Source organism: Diadema setosum, chromosome 13 (assembly GCF_964275005.1).
Source record: "Diadema setosum chromosome 13, eeDiaSeto1, whole genome shotgun sequence".
NCBI lineage: Eukaryota > Metazoa > Echinodermata > Echinoidea > Diadematoida > Diadematidae > Diadema > Diadema setosum.
In genome coordinates this window covers 37,890,129-37,907,605 of record NC_092697.1, presented here as the reverse complement: position 1 = coordinate 37,907,605, position 17,477 = coordinate 37,890,129, and the positions used below count along the sequence as shown (strand labels likewise).

Sequence of the window (17,477 nt, the reverse complement as noted above, 5' to 3'; positions counted from 1 at the left end):
AGAATCATGAACAACTACTGTAATTGGAGGATGCAGAAGAAGAAGAATCCAGGTTGAGATGGAAGATGTATCCCTTCCATCTCGCTGGAGTTTCTAGACTCACGCTGGCCTGGGAGCGCCGAGTCTTAACTAGTCTAAATTCTAAACTGTTTTAGCATTTACAACTACTTTTAATGATTTTTTTATAACATGTACTTACTTTCGTTCTTTATTATTGTATTGGAACAAAATTATCTCATAATATCACTAACACAATGCTTGATGCATTGCTTTTGGAGCACTCCCTCTGGGAAACACTCCAAAAAGGCTTTGACATATAGACTACAAGCCAGTTACGCAACTAGCTCAAGGCCGGTCGAGGTTCGGTCTGCTATGCTCACTGTATGTACGAGTACAGACAGTATACTCAATCTGCTGGCCGAATCTTGCCGGATGCATACGTACAATACATCACATGCGTGAAGCGCAAGCAGCGTGATTCTGCCTCCACGACTTTGTGTGTTCAAAAACCGGCACATACTTGATCGTTCTATGAACGTGAGCTAGCGATATTTAATGATGAGTGCCCCGCCTGTTGATGGGAAGGTGAGAATTTTCTCTATGTTGGCATGTTGATTACTTTTCATGTGTGTCAATTTAGGACATAGTCGACGCGAACAGCTCGGAGGAAATGTAGGCCTACTAATTAGATGTGTATTGTATTGTACTGTGTAGTCCCACATGCTGTTAGATGTGTTGCTCAATGTGATGTTACGGTCCGCTTATCCTGCTTATTCAATTCAATCGTACGCGACTCGACATGGCCATGCATGCAGCATGCAGTTGACTGAAAGATCGGTCTGTATCTGGGTCGTCGGGGATATGTTCCGCAGAGACTGCTTTGCTTCTGGCTTCATAGAATCCCCTCCTCTAACCGCAGCAGCGACCCCAACCCGTACCAAGTGGTACTAACCCCGCGCCGGGGTTACCCCTCCTCTTCTTCTTCTTCTTCGTAGGCGCCTATATAAAATTACTGTCCAACACCCCTTAGTAGGGGCCAACCTAACTGCGACAGCCGCCACACGCAGTGTGGCGGCTGCGCCGTGCTCCCATTCAGATCTTCATGTTGAACAAACGGGTGCCTTTGCGGCGCTATATTTCCTTAATTTTTCAACAGAAACTACTAGGAATACTTACATGGGTCGATGAAACCTAAATGACTATCATCGGCGACTGATTGATGCATTTCATTGCTTGTGATGCACAAAATGATGTCTTATAAGCAGCTCACCGATGTTCACAGAATTCACAATCACTTGCACAAGCGCACAGAATATGTTGTTGTTATTTTATTTACTTGAACTGTATTGCTAGCCTTTTGTCAAGGCCCTCTCGCTGTAACGGAAGAGCGAACGGACGAGCGAAGCTAGTCCATCCGAGCGCACAGCACTACCCCACTCGGCTGGGCTCTCCACACCATACAGCGAGAGGGCCTTCACAAAAAAAGGCTACGTATTGACTATTACTTGCTACATGCGTAGATGTGTGCAAATGGATACACGTTCAAAATGGCAGCAAGGCTCTCCTCACTGGGGCAGGTCGCTTACTCCTAAAAAATGTGGAAAATTTTGCAGTTTCCAGATGAATTGGTGAGAAGAACCAAGCCAATGAAGTAATCTATACTTCAATTTTGATTGTTACTGTGTTCATTATCGAAATTTAGTTCTCGTTTATTTGTGAAGTCGCCGCATGTGGCAATAGGGGAGCTATTCGTTATTCTCACATAAGCGAAACTGCGGGGAAGCCGCCAGGACCGCGCCTGGCGGCGCGGTCTCCGGGGCTAGGGCCAACCGGACCTCCTCCTTCTTTACTTGAATTCCTCCAGTAAGGAGAACTGCCAAAGTTGCAGAGTTGTTTAAAATGAGTGGTAAATTTTAACTTTTTATCCATAAATAATTTCTAATCTAATAGTTGGCTACACCACAGGGTGAAGGTCACAGGATTACAATGATACTTATACAGTCTCCTCCTGGCCTACACGGACGGAGGAGAGCCAAAAGTAATAAAGAAAAAAAAAAAAAAAAGACTCCTGACCACAGATGGTTTCACGGTTGGAAAGCTCCATCTGGAACATCACTCAACATTGACGGTCTGTGAGGGAATGGTATCTAATCGAGCTGTGTGCTCTTTAGCTTTTGTTTGAATGCCATTGAGTCCTTGATGGAAATTAATGAGTGGGGAAGAGAGTTCCAATCTTTGGCAGATTTGGGGAAAAAAGACTGTTGAAAGCAGTTGGTCTTGCTAAAAGGAACCTCAAGGGAAAGCGGGTGAGATCTTCTTGTTGTAGTCACAGAGGGGTCTCGTTTCTTAAATTCCAAGAAGTGCATAATAGGGAGATCTACATTGTTGTGGATCATCTTATGCATCATCGGATGCATCAGATTTTTCTGTCTATGCATGCATAATAATAATATGACCATTTGGCATTGTCATTTATGGCATGGGTCACTCGACTCGTAGAACTGTACATTTAGAAACATTGCTTGCAAGGTCAGTACCAGGATGTCTGATGGCAGTTCATATTTCCGCTTTGATAGTATTCAGTGAAAAGCAAAATCATGATGGCAAGATATGAACATCACCAGCATGGTTTGCAGCCCAGTCGATTACATTACAGTCTACAGAAAGAAAGTCAACCATCACATGGTTTACGTTTATTACCGTAATTGCCTTTTTAAGTCTGAATCGTCTTTTTAGCAGTAAAATACTGCATTCAGTATTGCTGTATAGTCTGTACGTAGTCATAGACCTTCACCTCTGCAAACCTGTTTCAAGTAGAGTAAATTTATGAATTAGGATACCTATGGATGATTCTGAACTAACTGTTTTGCCCATGCACCCATTTATTATCAAAGTTCTGTTTAATTTAAAGCGAATCATATGCTTTTGCATATTTGAAGCTTACAGTCAATGGCCCATCATGAACTATGTTTTCCTGTGTTATTGTTTGATTAACTTCAGTAAAGTGATGATATACTCTGACTGTGTGGTATTCATAATTTCTCTAATTGTTTTGCCAACCAATTGGAGCTTGGTGTACATCTTTGTAGGTAACATTCATCTTAAATGAATGAGGAGAGTGTTTTATTTACAGTGATGTTTTTGTGAATTTCTAATCCAAGGACTTCCCGCCCCTCAAAAATGACCTAATCCTGAGAGCAGCACGAGGGGAGAAGACAGAGAGAGTACCAGTATGGCTGATGAGACAGGCTGGGAGATACTTGCCAGGTATAGTACTCTTACCCCCCCCCCCCCCCTCCACCACCACCACCAACACGAGGTCCTTGTATCTCTGTGCAGTCATCACAATGCCTATCAGATTCCTGTAGTGGATGGGATAAGCATAACTTGCTTACTAGAGAAATACCACCACTGGATGTACATACACTCTTTTTTTTTTTTTTTTTTTTTTTTTACAATGTATTTAAGGCCTACTTTGACACTATCTAAAACACACCAGCTGGTATCTAATTGAAAGTAGTGTACAGGTGTACTTATTGTATTAAGCTTTTGAAAATGTTTGTAGGCATGTGAACAGATGTATACACATGTAACTAGTCTCGCTGGTTTATCATATACCAGTAAAGTGTAAGGAAATCTCCTGCTAATGGAAGGCAGCAGCAGCTAATTTCGAGGCAGTATTTACTTGCACCCCGTAAATTATTAGCACATGCACCTTACCCCTATGACACACACTGTCACCAAGTTCTGCAAGAATCTTCAAGGTTGAAGAAAACAGACTACCGACAAGAAGGAGGAGGAGGAATCAGGATCACTGGAGAGTCAATAAGCTTTGCATTCTTTCAGGATCTTGTGAAGGACACATAGTTGGCATATATGTGGCCACTTAGGTCATGATGTGAACTTTCGATTAGACTATAATTGCTGTGTTCCAATTTTCAACCTGATATACAGCAGGGGATGAGAAAATGTTTGAGTCAGTCCAATACACCCTTATTCTGCTGTTGCATATCAGCCTTGATGGTGAGGTGGTCTTTGAATAGTTCCCCTCCTCACCACCAAGAATTTGATAGTGAAATGGTAGAACCAAATTTTACTTGTTTCTCGTGAAACATGCTTTCAAATAGAAATGTAAACTGGAGCTTAGGTTTTGGGCAGATTTAATTACTGAGAAAGTATAACTTTCTCTAGTGTCCATAAACTTTTATCTTGGATTGAATAGAAAGTCACAGCTGTTGATGAAATATAGATTGGGTAACAATATAGTGTCATGATTGTTTGCTTTTTACCTGGCCTTTTCCATTCCCTTTGTCAGTGGAAGAACAATACAAACATACTGAGTATAAAATTCCAGCAAGTTTCATGACATTGATTAATCTGATGAGTTTGCTGAGCCATTAATACAAACCTGCATTCAATGGCATGTCCCATAGATACAAGTATGTAACCTGTACAATGCTATTGATGTTTTGTGTTGTGTAGAGTTCCGGGAAATGAGAGCAGAGCACCAGTTCTTCACAGTATGTCAGACGCCAGCTCTTGCCTGTGAGGTGACCCTGCAGGTAATTTTCACTATGGGAAGGAAGTGCTTAGCTGAGATTCTGTGCGTAGCCATTTTGTCACACATTTATGCTTTTCACTGTGAAGAGAGTTTGCTTCTTGTGCAGTGATTTTGTGTTTGAATCACATGCAATCTTACTTCGTTGTACTTGGTACATTTCATTGGAAAAGTAAAAAAAATCCAAAAAAAAAAATCGAATTAATTCATTTTTTTTTGGTAAAAATGTATTACAGATATGCATTTTTAAGAACTGGACCAAATGCAAATTGGGTCAACTGTTGACAAGTGTCAAGGGTCTATGAACTGTGCAAACTAGAGTAGGTTCTTCACCATCTCATGGCCGGAGTAAGGATCAGCAAATTTAGCTGTAGAAGATTTTGTAATGGAGAGTTCAGGTCAGTAAGGGATCTTCTCTGTTTGTTCTCTGCCAGCCTATTCGTCGATTTGAGCTTGATGCAGCAATTATCTTCTCAGACATTCTTGTCATCCCTCAAGCCTTGGGACTAACTGTTGAGATGATCCCTGGAAAGGTACTCCTTCTTTTTCTTTCTTTCCTTCGTTTGTTTTTCTCATTGCAAAATCCTGCCAAGTTTTGTGCTTGCAGAGTTATTTCATGATTTTGTTCCCATACAGGGTTGGTGTGTTCCCATACAGTATATGTGAGACAAACATTTCTGTGATTTGATAGAGATTGAGTAAATCTTGTTAATTTGTACAAGGGGATGTTCAAAAGCATGATGCCCCACATACATACAAAGGAGGGCCTGACAGATAGATATTTTCTTATGTGAAAATTGTGATAGTTGTGAGATAATGAATTGAAAAAAAATCTTTACCAAGATAGTTGTTTAACACAGGTTAAAAATCACCAATAGTTGTCAAATAAACAAACTTATTTGTGATGTTTTCATAGATCAGAGAGGCTTGTGTAGTTATTGAAACAATTCTGGCAAAATTTAACCAAGTAAGTGGCTAATTTCAAAGCCCTTCGATGCAAATTCCTCAAATCAAGTACATGTGTTTTTGTTTTCTTGTGTGTGTGTTGTGAATTAAAAACAAAATTCCTAGTTGGGCTTGAACAGCTGTGAAAATGATAAATAACAAAAGCTGAAGAGGAAAAATTGTTCTTCTGAAATGCCACATAGGGACCGTCTTTCCCAGAACCTCTTGTGTCACCTGATGACCTTTCCCGACTCAACACCAGTGTGGACGTCAGCAAGGCGTTGGGGTACGTCTTTGAGGCCATCACATTAACACGGAAAGAGCTTCAGGGCAAGGTGCCTCTCATAGGCTTCTCAGGGGCTCCGGTGAGTTACGCATCACAAACTAACCTAGCTTCTGTGGTGACGAGACATTTGCTCCTGTGACAGTTGATTCGGTCTTATTTTCTCCAAGGACTTCGGGTTTTAGGATTACAATTTAGCTTGGTGTGAGGATTAGGTTTAGGGTTATGTTTGTGGTTAAAAATTATATTTGGCTTAGCATGCAGATATTCATAAACTGAGCAATTTTTGCAGGAACAAGTCTCGTGGAACCTGACTTCACCCATTGAATACCCTTTGATTTTGATGAAATGTACTTCATAGATGATAACATAACATCACACATGATAGGTAGCACAGTCAAGGTATTCATGCATGGAGAACTTAGAGTTGGGTGTAACAGAGAAATTAACTTGTCTTGGCAGAACAGCACCTTCCTGATGAGATGCATTGTCTTACCATAGCATTCATATTTACTGTGTCCCCATTGTCTGATGATTTACAGGCTGTAGGTGTTCACGTTTGAAGGGGGAATAGGAAATCAGGTCGGGCTCTTCAAAAGATGTCAAAGAATTCAAGAATGCCTGTATCATCTCACATCTATTTCTGGACGTATCTACACCTATCTAGAAATGTCATTGATTTTGTTTTTGTGCTTGGATTTTTTTTTTAATAGAAATAACTTGGGACAGGAAAAAAACAGCTACAAACTCTAATTCACAGCAGTGTTGATGTATAAAGTGGTGTATGAATTCACTCACCTCAGTATGATCCACATCTGTACCATTTCCACTCATTCAAAATTGAACATAACTGCTGCATACTTGCCAACTAGTAAGATTTTATCAGATTCAGTAAGATTTTTTACATTAAAACTAGCAAAATCAGATTTTCTGTCAGAGAAATCAGATTTTAAAAAAATATTTAGATATACCTTTCATGTGTATTTTCTGAAGATTTGACCGAAAGTAAGATTTTTAACTTCAGTTTGCATATAAAATAAGATTTTTGCAATCCACGAGTAAGATATTTCATCTTGAAATGTTGGCAGGTATGCTGCTGTATTGCATCAGTGATAAAATATTTCTACATCTGACGTCTTCTATGTACCATGATAAAATAAAAGAGTATGTGTCTTGTTGCCTTCTACATGTATTGCATGTACACATTACATTTAGGGATACATATTCATACTCAGCCATTGGTACAATATCCATATTAGTGAAAACTGTGTTCTTTGTGTGTTCCTTGAACTCATGTATTGATGTTTTAGATATATTTCAACATACTACAAGACTTAGTGGTATGATATGATTTTAATATGGTGTTCACCCAGTGCAAAGAGTATTAATTTTCAAATAATATCTGTTATACTAGTGGTTGAATTTGTATTTGAGAACCACAGTTACAAAATGAGAAATATGTCTTTTTCCTTTTTTAGAAGAAAAGTTAGTAGGTTTTCACCTTTGACAATTATCAGCATTTAATTGTGCAATTTTCAGTCAGTTCTGAAAATTCATGAAAAATATAACCACTGCAGGATATACCACACATACATTACATGTTTTTGCCTTTCTGGATTGATAACAGTGGACACTGATGGCTTACTGCATAGAAGGCGGTGGTTCAAACACCTATTCCAAGGCCAAGAAATGGCTCTACACCCAGCCAGCGGCCAGCCACACCCTGCTGCAGACCCTTACCAGGACCATAGTGGACTACCTGGTGGGCCAGGTGGAAGCTGGTGCCCAGGTCTGTGATTTGTCTGTGTGTATGTATGTTTGTGTGTGTGTCTGCATCTGTGTCTGTCCATCTGTCTGTTGTTTTAGATGAGCAACAGATACATTGTTGGGGTTCCATCTTATGTTGTTTCGCTTTATTTAGTCAGGCATTGTGGGGGTAAAAAGGACATTGTGGGAGTATTTGTCTATCCAGGAGAAAACAGTGGAGTACTCCCACAAGTACCCATTGCTAGTTTGAATGTCTTTTTTTCTCTTTTTGCGTGTGTGTGTATGTGTGTTTGTTTGTTTGTTTGTTTTGTTTTGTTTTTGTTTTTGTTTTTGTTTTTGTTTTTGTTTTTTTGGGGGGGTGAAACAATGAATGTGTGTTGTGAATAAAATAATCCAGAGTCACAGTTTTTGTTGCTGTTGTTGATGCAGATACACTCACTTAAGTGCTGAATACTAGTACAAAAAAATCTGCCAGAATTTACCATAAATTATACTTGACTGATGATATACTTTGTAGTATTAAACCTTCCTTTGATAAGGAGATTATGTTTTTGTTGCCATTGGCTTGTTTTTCTGCCTGTTTGCAAAATAGATAGTTGTGAACAGATTCGAATGAAACTTACAGGGAAAATTGATAAAGACACACGCAACAGATGATTAAATTGTGGTAGTGATGCTTTTAACGGCCAATCATCTGTCAGCATTTTGAGCTTCTGTCACTCTAGCTTCAATTAATAGGAAGCTTTAGATTGGCTGCACGGACATTTGAGATGATGCTTGAGCTTGACGTTCTCCTCTTCCCTGCTTTGTGTTGAAAAGTAGCTTTAGATTACGCTGAGACGCAACTGGACGCAACCTATAAAAAATAATATGGCGCCCTCATATGATCGGTGCATCAAGTAGCTTTCTGTGTCATGAACTGAGCGGATGTAAAAATAGCCCCGAACGCGTAGTGATAACTCAGGTGCGCGAGCTATAAACAGATCGCATCTGATACGCAATTCTGCATATGCTCAGACCAGGTTTTTCCCCCTCTGAACGTCCCCGTCACGAAAATCTAAAGCTCCCTAATAACAGAGCTGCCAAGTCTCCATGAAAATGAACATCTCTTCATGCCTGACAACTGAAAATGAAAGCCTCCCTCACTAGAAGCGTAACATATACATTTTGAGATGCATGTAGCACACATATCTCCCTGATTGTTCATGGGACCTCCCCAGCTTTTGTCGAGCCCATCGGAGGTGCGGGGAGACTATTTGCGATCGCCTGCGGCGTCTGTCCGTCCGTCGTCCGTCCGTAACGCTACTAAAACTTGAATAACTCTCTACTGAGGACCTCAATTTCAATCAAACTTGGAGGGAAGAGTGGTTATACAAAGTTACACATTTTACCAAACTTGAAGGTCACCTCAAGGTCAAAGGTCACAGGCAGGGGTCAATGAACTTTAGGGCCCAATGTTAAGTTTTTATGGCGTGTTTCGATTATGGCTCATAACTTTTGATATATATGTCCATTTGTGACCAAACTTGGATGGTAGATGTCCCTTGGGGAGTTGAAGGTCACCACAAGGTCAAAGGTCACAGACAGGGGTTAACAAACTTTTAGGACCCAATGTTAAGTTTTTACGGCGCATTTCGATTATGGCTCATAACTTTTGATCCCTATGTCCATTTGTGACCAATCTTAGATGGTAGATGTCCCTTGAGGAGTTGAAGTTCATCACAAGGTCAAACGTCACAGACAAGGGTCAATGAACTGTTAGGGCCCAATGATAAGTTTTTACAGCATGTTTCGATTATGGCTCATAACTTTTGATCCCTTTGTCCGGTTGTGACCAAACTTGGCTGGTAAATGTCCCTTGGGGAGTTGAAGGTCACCACAAGGTCAAAGGTCATAGGCGGGGTCAATGAACTTCAAAAGAGTTAGAAAACATTAATTTTTTCTAAGCGAATGGGCGAGACACATTTTGGCACTTGCCTTGTGTTGTGTGAATGTTGGTGACTGCAGAATCACACATGCATGCATGATGGTTGCTAGTAGGCGCATGCAGGGGCTACTTGCAGTGGATGTATTGGTGTTACACTGTACATTGATAACATTGAGTGATATATCAATACGTAGCACCAACCCCGTAAAACATTGCACAAATGTTGCCCTTTTGCCAATTTGGGAGGAATTTTTTGAGATGGAAATAGTTGTGAGTCATGTTTGTGAGTGGTTAATTTGTTGTATAGCAAAAACTGAGTGCGTGATTGCAGTACCCTGTACGTCATGTATAAAACCTGAGGCCCACATAATGTAGGATGTTTCTTTCAGTGTTCTTTCCCCTTCAAAATTGCTTTCCAATGTGCTTAGCCTTGTAGTTGTGAGTATGCTTGTGATAACCTGTAATAGTGGGCATTTTATTCCATTTCCTTGAAGAATTCCAGGAAGTTAATATGACACCCATATTTCTTGTACACAGGATGTTGGTTGTGATTTAGTGCATGTGCATTCTGTGCCGCAGAAGAAAACTTGAAGCGATTCATATCTACAGAAAAAATCAGCAAAATGATGATGATACTGAATATTATACCTTTATTGAGTAAAGAAAATGGGATTCCGTTTTCTTTGCTCAATTTTCCACTAATAAATAATATTCATTTCTGGTCAGTTTTTCTGTTTGCGTTTGTTAAACACTCAGTTAAATTAGACAATTGTAATGTTATTGGAGTAATACTCTTGTTTGTATTATGTACTGTCAGTAGTGGCATGTAAAAATAATTTCTGTATGATTTTATTTCTCTGTACTAGAGACAGAATTAATTGAAATTAATTTGTCCATAGAGAGCGAACTACATGATAATGTCTCAGAGATTCCAACTCTCCCGCTTTTGACAGGAGATCTCCCGCCTAAAGCCCATTTTCGCAAAATCTCTTGTCTCTGGCTTGAGATTTGATTTCTCCCGCCGAAACACCTTTTTTTAAACCTGGAATTAAATTTTGATGAATCCAAGGGATTCAAGGTCGAGCATCATTAGATCTATAACACCTGTCTTCATATGTGACAGTGCATCACAAAACAAACAAAAAGTCGCACCCCTTGATTTTACATGAGGACTCAAAAAAGGTGAAATGGGTCAACCAAGTCCATCTTGAGTTTTTCATATTTTCTGAAAGCGCTATCCTTCTTCTACATTATTCTTCAGTTTGGGATCTTAACATTAATGGGAACGTGTGTTTTTAGCAGTTTTTCTACATATCTTTCTTTTTTTTGGGGGGGGGGAAAGTAGAATAATCAGGTATGTCTCAGAGGCAGTTTTTCATGTCTTGAAATCCTTCGCACACTCTTCACTTTCAGGTATAATAACTTTTGAAAGGATAATGCTACTGCTTTGAAAGTTAGCATTAATCATGGGCAGAATGTGTTTATAGAACATGCTTAATTTCAGCGTAATCTGATAATCCCTTCATTGTTGTTGCTCCATTGGTTTACATCCTGTGTTTTGTACCTTTCATGGCACAGCTAGCACGGCTTGGTAAAAAACTTGCAGCCCCGCGTCTGTCCATGCAGTCACAGAACAATGATGATGATGATGATCATGCAGTCACAGAACAATGATGATGATGATGATGATGATGATGATGATGATGATGATGATGATGATGATGATGATGATGATGATGATGATGATGATGATGATGATAATAATAATAATAATAATATACATTTATAATGTGCAAAATATCCACTCATAGGTGCTCAAGGCACTCACAATAGGGTTAGAGAATGGTTGTGTGATAGATTTGTAGGGTGCTGTTTGTGTTCATTGTACCTTTCATTGAGATATGTATGATGTGAGATCTGTTTGTATTGTCATGATTATTGTACAATTGTAATGTCAATGGAAACAAAACTTCCAAATCCTATCATAGACCAATGAAAGATTAATCTGAATCTGAATCTTCATTAAAGTTCATAGCAAAATATCAAATCTGACAGTATATACATAGGTTCCTACAGCTGCAAAATGTTCATCCTCAAAGAAAGGTATTAGTCCAAATATGCGTTTTTAGTTTATTATGCAAGGCATATGGCACTTATGAAGCACTCTAGTATCTACTCATACAATGTATAAGCTCTTTGCCTTATATGCACTTTAATATGGCAAGTATAGAGTACTCTAGTACCTGCTTGTACATTGTATATAAGCTGTTTATGCACTCCTCAAATTGGGCTCCCAGCTCATCACTCTGGGAGACATCTTGAAGCAACTGTCACTCACCAGCCTCAGTGGCAAAGCCATTCCTTGCATGGTTCCCTTTGACACTTACAGAAAATTTAATGCCAAGGTGAATTATGTGTCTTGGTGGTAACATCTCATACCATACTGTCCTGGGAGTGAAATCACAATCTTGAGATTATGAGTCATCTCTCATACCTGAAAACCACAAACTTCTTTATAAGAGGGTCACAGGTTTGAAGGGTGGAGAGAACAAAATCACCTTACTGTAGTCGATATGAGTCAATACAACCACTTCTGGTTCTCTTATGAAGTAAAATACACAGTACTTAAGTAAAAGAAAGATTTTGACTTGAATAGAAAAATTCCAGTGATCCACCAGAAGGGGGGGGGGGGGGGATGTACAAATTGTACCTGCTCGTGTCTTTATTTGTCCTGTTTCTTTCTTATTTGTAATGATTGAAGACTTCTGTTCCACCCTACAGCTTCTTCAAGTGTTTGACTCCCACGCTGGATCCCTGGGTTACGACATGTTCTGCAAGTTTTGTCTTCCCTACCTCCAGCAGATTGCTAAGGAAGTCAAGGAGAAACTAAGGGCCAAGTCAGTGGAACCTGTTCCCATGGTAAGCCATCTCTTCCAACTGTTCTGATGATGGTGGTGATGATGATGATGATGATGAAACCATGTTTCCATGTGTATTGCCCATTTTACAGTGTCACTATGCTTTTAACTTGTGGTAATTTAAGTATGGTGCTAAAGTTATGAGCAATGAAATAATGTAGTCTAATTACTTATCGTGAACAGAGAACAAATGGATCATCAAAATCATTCTGATAAAAGAGATTAATTTTCAAAATTTGTTGATAAGGAATCCCTCACATGGAAAATACAGTTCAGAGTAAAAAAAATCACAAGTGTTCTCTCTATGACAAATCATTTCCTAACATGTTATGACAGTCACATTGCGATCATAATGTTAACCCGTTGGGGACGGACTGATTTTGCTACAACACGCATTTCCCATAGACCCCTGCCCGAGTATACTCGGGACTCGTCCTCAACGGGTTAAAAGTATAGCAATGAAATTTATTCTCAGACCTGACTTTAACTCATTGAGGACGAGACCAAGTATACTTGGGTTAGGGTTATGGGAAATGCGTATGGGAAATGCGTGTTGTAGCAAAATCAGTCCATCCTCAACAGGCTAAAATGCCTTTATATAGTCAGGAAAATGGAGTGCCTCTTCCATTTGACACTTCCCATTCTAATAACACACACTATTTCATACCATGATTTGTGGGAATGAGGACATTTTGGAATGGGGAGGGGGGGGGGGGGGCCACTTTACAAAATTAGTTTACTTTGTAGAAAAAAAGATCACAGACTGATAGGTCCATTGCTACAAAGATTTTGGTCAGCAATGGAGGAAAAGCTGGTTCAAAACATTTCGAAGTTCAGAGGTGAACAGACAAGCAGAAAGTGAAATGAGTTGTGTGTTTGTCCAGGAAATCTGATGTAGATCAGACTATCGAAGCAAGTGTTTATATATTGAGGCTTTTGTTGGAATTTATACAATGTACATGGAAGACTCTTGATATTCAGATGCTTACAAGGAGATCTGAAAGCTAAAATGTATGGTATACCCCACAGATTGTCTTCGCCAAAGGAGCAAACTACGCTGTAGCTGAGCTTGCCCAAAGCGGATATGATGTCATGAGCCTAGACTGGGACATCCAGCCTCAAGTAGCAAGGTAAGGAAGATGTCTGCCAGTATCAACTTAGTGCCATGACCTCTGACCCCTCTTGAATTAACTGATGAAAAAAACTGACACTGTATATAAGATTCTAAAAGTATGTCACTACAGTTATAGTTCACTATGTGCTGAATCAAAAACTATTATAACATGAGTATGCTGCATACATTTATGCTTTAAAAATGAAAATATAAAGAAAATTCACCATATGTTCACTTTTCTAGCATAATGTAAGAGCACTTGACTTACCTCTTTCAGAGAGCAAGGGGGATAATATTACCCTGAACATATGTCAGTAACAAGTCAAAATTGAGTCAAATTTGAATATTACAGGTCATGAGAACATATACTTGTAATTTTTGGATTACATCTATAACTATTTTGTATAGATTTAAAATGTGTTACACTTCTGTTGCCTCCTCTGCATGTTCTGTTTTCCTTCATATTGAGGAGAATGTCTTTTGTTCCAACTTTTGTATTTTTCATGAACATAATCAGATCGCTGGCTGGCCCGGATGTAACGCTGCAGGGAAATCTAGACCCATGCGCCCTCTACAGTTCTAAGGAGGAAATCAGCGAATACGTTGCACAGATGCTGACCCGGTTTGGCACACAGCGATACATAGCCAACCTCGGGCACGGGATCTACCCCGACTTCAACCCAGAACATGTTGGGACATTTATCGACGCTGTACACCAACATTCTGAGAGAATGAACAAAACATCATGACAGACATAAAACATATTAAAGATATACAGAAATAATACAAGTTCATATTTTATCTTAGGTACAAAGTAGCTCACCTCTAGAAAGGGAAGTGGGCTTCTGTTGACTCTTTGTATAGAAAATCATGACTGGAATTTTCATCATGATTTATATGTGCAAGCATTATGTCTTGAGAAAGTTTTTTTTATGACACATAGTTTTTGTTTTGGGACAGATTTTACAATTAAGTGGAATTCATGTCACGAAATGGGTTCTTGAAAGAGATGCAAGGTCTTGTTTAATTCCAAGAATTGTAGGACTTGATAGTTTTGTCATATCATCTCATGTGGACATGTATTTCATCTGTTTTGTCAGACATGGCAACAACTTAACTTTTATACTAGTCGCGTATTTTTCTCAAGCCAGCCTTGTTCTGTACACATGAGGCTAGGGTTCTCAGGCAGTCAACTCTACGTATAATTGTAGTATTACACTTACAGTAATTTAAAGTATGATCAAGATAAGATTATAGGAAATCTCTTAGAGGAAATCTCTGGTATAGTGGATGAGGAGGTGGATGTTTAAACATGAGGTTTGGAGTTCAAATCCTGCTTAGTGCTTAATGGTCAAGATGTATCTTGACCATTAATCATCTTTTTCCAAATGTAGAGACAGGTACCTGGCAATGTTAAATAGGTGTTACACAGTGGCAGATCCAGGCGGGGGCGCACCGGGCACCCCCTTTATTTTTTGTTAAAACAAAAGAAATGAAGAAGAAATGCCCCCTTTCCTTTAATTTTGTAAAGGCCTCCCCCCCCCCCCCCCCCCCCCCGGAATTCCTGGATCCCCCCTTGTGTTACATGGAACCTTGTTAAAACGAGGTGCTTGGGACCACTGAAATTTCCTTGTTATGTCAGGTATCTCATTATATCAGGGATAAAAACAAAAAGAATATATTATTTAACCTGACTGGGACCTGCAAAATTACTTTGTTATGGCAGGTGTCTTGCTATAATCCAGCTTTGTTATAATGAGGTTCCCACTGTAGCAGAAGAATCCTTTGGAATATGAGAGCAAGTGTCAAGGAGACAATCACTGCACCATGGTCTAGATTAACCCATTGGGGATGGGCTGCTTTTGCTACAACACACATTTCCCATAGACACTTGCCCAGAGTATACTCGGGACTCGAAGCCAATTGCACTGTAATGTTCACTTTGTGAGCATGCCTGTCAAAACCTTTTTTTTTTTCCTCCCTGGTAGAACGATGACACCCCCTCAGGAATGCCCCATATCAACATTTCTCTGTGGAATGCACTTTAAGTGTGTTTATTTCAGCTGAAACATGATAACGTGCACTTTACAAATTACCCGAAGTATATTCATGATACATGTATGTGGATTGAGTAAATGCAGCAGTATTAGTAGAACACATGAGTGACGTTGTAAGAATATCAAACAATCCTTTCAAAAGTATTGAATGTTAAAGTTCAGTACTGCCATTGCTTGACAAGATGACTACAGCAATTTGTGATGTCACAAGACAGTGATAATCATATGAAAAAAATCTAAAGAGAATTCTATAAAAGCTATTTTTTTTAATGTCAAGGACACATTCCTTCGACTTGTTTGTGACATATGTTTAGGGCAGTATTATTCCCCCTGCCTTCTGGAAGGGGCATGTCAGTACTCCTTTCATTATGCTGGAAAAAAGGAAAATATGTGGAATTCTCTTTATATTTTCTTTGTACTCTGTATCACTGTCCTCCAGTGACTTCACAAGATGTAGTCTTCTTATCCAGTGATGGCAAAGCAAATAGAACTAACCACAGCTTTCAGAACTTTTGGATAGATGCATCAGTGTGATTATTGAGCTAGCTACACAGACATGGAGGATATTGTTTGTGTCAAGAACACTTTGATATGAATCGTCAGAAAATCAGCTGCAGTACACTCAGTGTGATCAGGAGGGGTGGATTTCACCCTTTAAACATCTTACCTTGAATTACATTACATCATCATCATCCTGTGTACAGATTCTGAAGAATTCCAAGATCAAACTCAAGAATGTATACCAAAGTTCTGGGTCCGTTGTGTGCAACATATGAATATTCTTTTCTCCCAAAAGGTGTGTCTTCATCAGCCCGAAGTTTCAAAATGGCACGCTATTTTGCGGTTACGAAACTAGCCCGTTGTCAAAACAGCATGCTATTTTTGTGGTGAAGATGCAAATAGTGCGCTATTTGGTCAGGAAAATATCCCAAGAAATCTTGGGCTAGTTCGTGAATTAGCACGCTATTTTGGGTGCGTCTCCATCAGCCCGAAATTTTCTCGATCCCTCCACACTTCTGGTTAGCCAGCTGGCTGTGGGGAATTAATGGAAAGTGCATAAACAAGCTAGTGACTGTGTACATACATGCACGGTGTATTCAAGGATCACATGTGTGTACTAGGCCTATTGTAGTCGACATCTTCTTAAAAGTCTGTACCGTGCATGCTGGCTGTTTCATCCTTGTTTGCACTTCTTCTTCTGGTCCACTCTACATAAGCTGAAGATTCTTGTAGATTGTGTGTATTTATGACGTGTTTAAACTCTGCAAATCATCAATTTCATAAGATGTCTCACTGGACAGAAGAAAGAGTAGCGTTATTGATATCCCTTGGATAGGAGATTTTGCGCGGGGAAATCCACTTTCGAACCGCGAGCTAAGCAGAGTAATGATGCAAAGTATGCATGCGTCAAATTTTAGGCTACAAACCTGTAACTTTGCCCAAGCAGGCTGTTCGAGCTAATGAAGACGAACATTCGCAGTATCGGGCTATTTTCCCCGACCACAAAATATCCCACTGGTTTGAACTTCGGGCTGATGAAGACACGCCTAAAGTGATTATTTCTAATCAGCCCAGCAGAATAGGCTGGTTTTTGTAACATTTTCAAATTTTATGCATACCTTTTAAACAGAGGTTGTTCTTGACAACCTGAAGGCTTGTCCAACGATTGCCCATAGCAACAATACAATGTACCAGTATGACAAACTGGATTCCAGCAATTATATTTTATTTCAGAAGAGCAGGTTAATGGAAAAGCTTGTCTCAAAAGGCGTTTTCACATCAGCCCGATATTTCGAAATAGCGCGCTATTTTCTGACTTGGGAAATTAACCCGATCACGAAATAGCGCTCTATTTGATAATGTGAATACAAATTAGCGCGCTAATTGAATCGAGAAAATTTCTCGAGT

General features: G+C 39.5%; 1 protein-coding gene across 1 annotated transcript; it reads left to right on the top strand.

Moving 5' to 3' along the window:
- Positions 1-492: 492 nt before the first annotated feature.
- On the top strand, positions 493-15,019 carry LOC140236845 (uroporphyrinogen decarboxylase-like). Its single transcript, XM_072316782.1, has 9 exons — positions 493-585; positions 3,162-3,267; positions 4,483-4,562; positions 4,993-5,091; positions 5,707-5,868; positions 7,414-7,575; positions 12,262-12,399; positions 13,428-13,528; positions 14,030-15,019. The coding sequence occupies exons 1-9, from the start codon at positions 556-558 to the stop codon at positions 14,259-14,261; spliced, it is 1,110 nt and encodes a 369-aa protein (XP_072172883.1). The 5' UTR covers positions 493-555; the 3' UTR covers positions 14,262-15,019.
- Positions 15,020-17,477: the final 2,458 nt, after the last annotated feature.

What these genes read in the sequence shown, in the direction of transcription:
- LOC140236845 (XM_072316782.1), top strand. Translation starts at nt 556, where the DNA reads ATGATGAGTGCCCCGCCTGTTGATGGGAAG. An exon ending in CCCCGCCTGTTGATGGGAAG is followed by an intron (nt 586 to 3,161) that starts GTGAGAATTTTC and finishes TTCTAATCCAAG; the next exon opens with GACTTCCCGCCCCTCAAAAA. An exon ending in TAGGCTTCTCAGGGGCTCCG is followed by an intron (nt 5,869 to 7,413) that starts GTGAGTTACGCA and finishes GATTGATAACAG; the next exon opens with TGGACACTGATGGCTTACTG.